The sequence below is a fragment of the Lissotriton helveticus genome, chromosome 12, assembly GCF_964261635.1.
Source record: "Lissotriton helveticus chromosome 12, aLisHel1.1, whole genome shotgun sequence".
NCBI lineage: Eukaryota > Metazoa > Chordata > Amphibia > Caudata > Salamandridae > Lissotriton > Lissotriton helveticus.
The window spans coordinates 796217047-796223111 of record NC_136073.1 but is presented as its reverse complement, the minus strand read 5'-3'; the positions used below and the strand labels follow the sequence as shown (position 1 = coordinate 796223111).

The 6065-nt window shown below is 43.7% G+C and overlaps 1 protein-coding gene across 1 annotated transcript in view; it reads left to right on the top strand.

The window, feature by feature from the left end:
- The window catches only part of LOC144798153 (zinc finger protein 862-like), a 3404-nt gene extending 1357 nt beyond the window's left edge, over positions 1 to 2047 (top strand). The window contains exons 1-2 of the mRNA XM_078668901.1: positions 1 to 26; positions 2033 to 2047. The exon at positions 1 to 26 is cut by the window's left edge and continues 1357 nt beyond it. Of these exons, the coding sequence (XP_078525027.1) occupies positions 1 to 26; positions 2033 to 2047 (41 nt within the window). The remainder of the gene's footprint in view (positions 27 to 2032) is intronic.
- The last annotated feature ends 4018 nt before the right edge of the window (positions 2048 to 6065 follow it).

Here is a 6065-nt window from a genome sequence, read left to right as displayed (position 1 = left end):
CTGTCGAAGCTGTACAGTATGCAAGAGTAAAGATTGGCCAAATTAAGGAACAGTATTTGGGGGACACTGTCTTTTGGAGCAGCAATGTAAGAGAGATGATGGTGTTGTACAAGGAAAGGCAAGAATTAGACAGTGGGCCTATTCTGTCTTTTGTTTCCCTTCTTTGTGAGCACATGCAAAAAAGGTTCCCTGAGGATGAACTGAAAGAATGGGCAAGTTTTGAAATCCAGGCAATGTCAACACAATCACATTTTGATTTTGGGACTGAGAATATACAAAGACTTGTTGAAAAGTATAAAAATGTCTTGGTCCTGGGTGATTGTGAAACACCAGAAGATGTTGTTCGACAATACAGAGACTATAAATATGTGGTGGCAGAACATGTAAAGGGTGGTTTATTTACCACATTTCAAGACATGGTGAATTTCACTGTACGCAATGTTGCTCAATATAGTGTGGTGTCTCAGCTAGTTGATGTCTGCGCAACATTTCAAGCATCTAGTGCAGATTGTGAACGAGGATTCAGCCTCATGAATACTATAAAGAGTAAATTGAGGAATAGACTAGAGCAGAAGCATTTGGATATGCTGATGAGGACAAAGGCCTACCTCCTGAATGGGAAAGTTGACCTTGATAAAGTTTATCTGAACTGGAAAAATGGCAAGGATCGCCGTGAGAAGCAAGCCTGTCACCCATCTAGTGATGCCACTTGACTTGTCTGAACGTCCTTCTCACACAGTCCATCTTTGCATGTATGTCTGAGTTTTACAAACTACCCCTGGCAGGATAGCCCAACATTACTCAGTAACTTTCACATCAAATTGTAAATGTTATGTAATTTTGTAACTTATTGTGTATATGTGATATTGTATAGGCTCTCAACATTTCCCCACCCAATGAACAGTGCTCCAGTTAAAAATATTTAGTAAAATGTTATGATGGTACCACCTTTTGGAGTCTTGTGCTTTTCTAAACCTTAAGTGTACTTGCCTGTGTAACCAATCAATGTCATGGCGTCGTTATCCGATATGCAAATCGCAATATGCAAAAGCTGAACGTGGAGCTGTTTATGTGAAAATGCACCATCTTTTCACTTTTTTAAGCCAACGTTTGGAGTGACATTTGGCGCTGCACACGCGCGTGGTCTGGTTCCTGGCGCACATAGCCATGATTGCAGCGCACAGAGACCCTCCACTGCCGCACACAGAGGAAAAAAATTAGAGGTAACATTGTCTATAAGCACCAAAAATTAAATTAGGGGGAGCCGTGATGCACCGCCCAACCTCCTGCGAGACCAACAGCCACGAATTCCACATCTATAAAGGCCGTAATACCATCTACTAGGAGGAAGGGGTCCCAGTGTGATCAATGAACAATAGAACAATAGACCTGATTTAAAGAATTAATCAAAAACCAGCAGTTAAATCCACAAAGTTTATAATCACTGAGGGATCGAATGTAATGTATATACACAGTAAACAATCAAATTATTTAAGGTTGTACAGTGCCCCGGGAAGGAAGGGGGGAGGTGATCATAGTGAGGATGAGGAAGTGATAGGAATGTGTGACAGTAAAATCAAACATTCAGAACAAAATTGGCAATTAATTATATAGCCAAGATAGCCAACAAATTAATGGCAAACATTATTGAAAAAGACATACTTCAAAGAATACAATTAATCTAAACAATCGTGGCGTGAAGCTGACACTTGAGAAACAATAGTCGACGTTTCGACCCTCTTATCAATGCAGGGAATATTTGCATCCTTGCTGCGGGGTCTTCATCAGGACCAAGTGGTAGGGGCAGGCAACCTAATGAACGTAAGTATAAAGAACTAAAATTACTAGAGGGGTATAATTCCTGCCTCTTGAGTAATCACAAAGGTAGGTAGGACAATATAACTATAAACGGTGGTTAAGGTAAAATCGTAATTAAACCTTGAGAATGACAATATTATGCGATAAGAAAGACTTAAATCATATCTAAATACTGTTGCGTTGAAATGGACATATACATCCTATTGTCCAATAGTGTTACAACGTTTAATTAAATCAAATACAGTTAGTAAAGAGCTCGGGCGTGAGGGTCTGAAGACTGGTACGTAGGGTGGGGATGGCACTGAGTCAAGGCAAAAGATAATAGCTAAAGTACCTGGGATGGATTTATGGTTGGACCCGGAGGGACGAAGTTCTATAGCGAGTAATAATCCTCAGGGAAGTGTCTGCAAAAAACACACATATTTGTACGACCTAGATTACGTTAATGACGGTTTGTCCACAACTATTGCGATAGTAAAAAGGGGAGCGAGCATACCTTTAGGTAAGAGTCCTCAGTTGGCTCATTAGTATAATTCTTGTGGCGTCGTTAGTGACCAGCCAGCATCTACGAACCAATAATTAAGCAATCGTTAGGACCGGGGCATCCCGAATAGTTAATAGGCAGTAGGGAATGACCGGTTTAATGGGGCTTACCGATAAACAGGATAAACTGGTATGGTGCTGGACGAAGTTCCATGTAGCGTCGGGAGCGCGGGAGATTAATCAACAGATTGGGTCTGATGGAAAAAATAGAAAAAGATTGGTAGGTCACCACCAGAGCGATACCAGGGCAGAGGTGGAATAATGTGAGGAGGTGAAACTACTCACTGTTGCCGAGTAAATCGGATGGCTCCGTGCGAGGGAAACGGCGGTGGCCTGGTTTCCTGGTTGATAAAATCACCATGGCAATGGTGTCACGTGATGTCAGTACGGATAGAACTTGAAAAAAGACTATGGGGAATGGATTGCAGTATCGCTTGCCGAATTGAATAATGCCTATGGAGACTGCAAAACCTAGTCGATCCTAGATTAAATCATATCGATAAAGTGTACATCAGCACCTCGGTACATTGAATCTAATACATTAAAATTGAAATTAAAATTGAAACAAATGACTTACGACCATAATGACAATAGTAGTGTAAGTTGCTCAATTGGACCAAATAAATTGAGAACTAGAGGTGAAACTTCCTAAACGCAAATTAGTATGTAACATAGCTGAATTACAGAAAATGTTGCGTACCTCTCCAATATGAGGGTAAAGCACATTGAATTAGTAAAGAAACATAGGCATAGAAATGCTTCTCAGGTACACATAGAGATAGAATAAACATGCATAATATCATCAAGGTAGCGTAAAAATAGCGTACCTCTCAAACATGAGGGTAAAGCCATTAGTCTAATGATCACCTATAAGGAGAGGTGAAGAGATTGAAGTTAGTCACAATGGGAAACAGACCACTACGATTAGGTTGTCAGAATTCATGTAGGTAGGGGTGGATAGTTCTAATACTGAGCCCATTATCATGATAGAGAAGAACTTTAAGGTAATAGAGCTAGTTGAGAGAAAGAACTGTCATGTTCATTAAGGCCGGTGTTAATTGAGTCAAAGAAGTACATCCACTTCAGTTCACGAGTATTCAGTATGACTGAGATATCACCACCACGTGGCCCAAGCATCGCCTTCTCAATTACCACCCATTTCAGGCTTTTGGGAGGATGGGATTTAGACTTGAAGTGGTCCACAAGTGGTGCACCTGGTACCTCACATCGTTTCCTGCTCATATGCTGTAAAATCCTGGCTTTGACTTTTTGTTGAGTTTGCCCTATGTAGATTTTATGACATGGGCAGACAATGGCATATATGATGGTGTTTGAGTTACAATTACTAAAAGTCTTGAGCTTAATTGTTAGATGGTGGTGTTGGAATTCCTTAGTTTGAATGGTGAACTCACAGGCTTTGCATTGACCACACCTGAAATGGCCGGTGACAGGTGGCAAGTCCCATAAACAACTAATGGTGGGTTGGTTTGCTATGGGTAGAAAGGAGCATACCACATAGTCCTTAATGCTCTTGGCTTTTTTAAAAACATGTAGCAGTGTCTCTGGTTGTTGAATTTCATCAGATACCAAATGCCAATGATGATTGATAATTCGTTTGATCCTGTTAGTTTTCGTGTTGAAAGTCGTAACACAAACAATGCGGTTCTCTTGTTGGCTGATTCTGTCTTTAGGTGAGAGTAGTTCTTCCCTGGGATAGAACCACGCGCGTTTGCGTGCTTTTTTTATCAAACGTCTTGGGTAGCCCCGGTGTGCCAACCGGGAGGAGAGATCATCTGATTCCAGAAAGTAATGTTCTTTACTAGAACAATTCCTGCGGATTCTTAGAAATTGCCTGAAGGGCAGGTTGTCGCGTAGGGCTCGTGGGTGATGACTATGATATTGCAATAAAAAGTTTCTCTCAGCAGGTTTTCGATACAGTTTGGTGGAAAGTGATCCGGATCGATGGTAAATAGTGACATCCAGGAAATCAATAGTTTCATTGTGTGACTGATGGGTAAATTTCACATGTTGTGATTGTTGATTCAGCCACGTGAAGAATGAAATCAGATCGTCTTGGTTCCCCTTCCAAATTAGCAAAATGTCATCGATGTACCGCATCCAGAGACCGATGCGATCTCTGAATGGGTTCACCTGGTTGAGGACCGAATCTTCCTCAAAAGCTGCCATGTAGAGTATGGCTACATCTGGGGCAAAGGGAGCCCCCATGGCTACCCCAGATGTCTGGAGGTAAAATTTAGTATCAAAAAGAAAAAAATTCGTAGTCATCGCTATTTTTAACAGGGCCACAATAAATTCAGATGGAACTTGTACGTAATACCATCTACAGTCGCTCATTCTCATCCCTGGCCCTTCCGAACCATTATGTGAACCCCTCCCATTACTGCAGCAGGAGAATCAAAGTGAAAAAGGAGTTTGAATAAATGCAGTACAATACAATTCAAGGTCAGCAAGTGGCCAAGTACTTCAGCAACACAGGAACACTCCCTCATGGACGGATAGTCCCAATGTAGTTTTCTCCAAGATCGTAAAGTCACTAAAGAGGGAAAGGATGAAACAGAAGTCCAAGGACTATCACCCACAGGATTCTCCGGGGAGGGGACACAAATCAATTCTCCCAAAGTCAGCGATGATGGTAGGTATGTCAATATATCCAAAACACTGCGTTCGGGATTTTCCAGGAGACCAACCTGGGGCTGCCGCTCCTCTTGTCGCACGGGGTCCTCATACAGAGTCAAGATGGCCGTAGTTGAAATCGCTGCTTGTGATAATACCTTACCTGTAACAGGGTCCGGTTCCACGCACTCCATCACCACTAAGCCCGTCATCATGTTGTGAATCAGGGCTTCCACATGTGAATGAAATGCCCCGATGGCTGCCATTATCATCTTTAGTGACGGCTCACTCTCCATCCGGTCCATTTCTCCACGCTCAACAACGATCATGTTCACTTCCCCCGGGGAGCCGGCTTCCTCGGGGGGAATAGACAGGAGCTGAACGGGCGGCATCGGAGGGGACTGATCGGTTTCTGCGGCAACAATATGTATGTCGCTTGCGCGAGCGAAGACCCCGACTCACCGAGCCCCAGCCGGGCCACACCGGGTCCGCGGGTCAGGGACCTCCACCCCCGGCCACTGTTGTGCCACGTCACTCCTCCATCAATATTGATCAGGCAAAATGGGCATCGTCAAGATCGGGCAAAGAAAAAACCTCCACTACGGTTGACCGGACCCTGACTGCCTCTCACGGCCGATGTTGTGCAACTACGACACGGGCAGATCAAAACTCGAGGCCCCGGCTCTCCTGTTGGATTAGGCCGCAAACTTCCACTCGACGCAGCTCCGTCACCCAAGCAAATTAAGTTTTCGCAATTGCACCATCGGAGTGAGCAGCGGTTCATCTACACGGGGGTCGGCCGTTAAATGAGGATTATTGACGGGATCTTCTGGCAGGATACGGAGGTCGGCAGAGCCGGGAGCCTAAGCGGCCATCTTGGTTGCTAGCGTAGCTCCTCCCCCCTCTCCCTCCATTCTTAAATCTGACAGTGGTCCACCCTTCAATAGCAGAGAGTTTAAGGACTTTCTTAGTCACTTAAACATCAAGCATCAGAAAAGCAGACTTCTCTGGCACTTGCAAATGGCGCTGTTAAACGATATATGGGCACCATGAAGAAAGTGGTTCAGTGC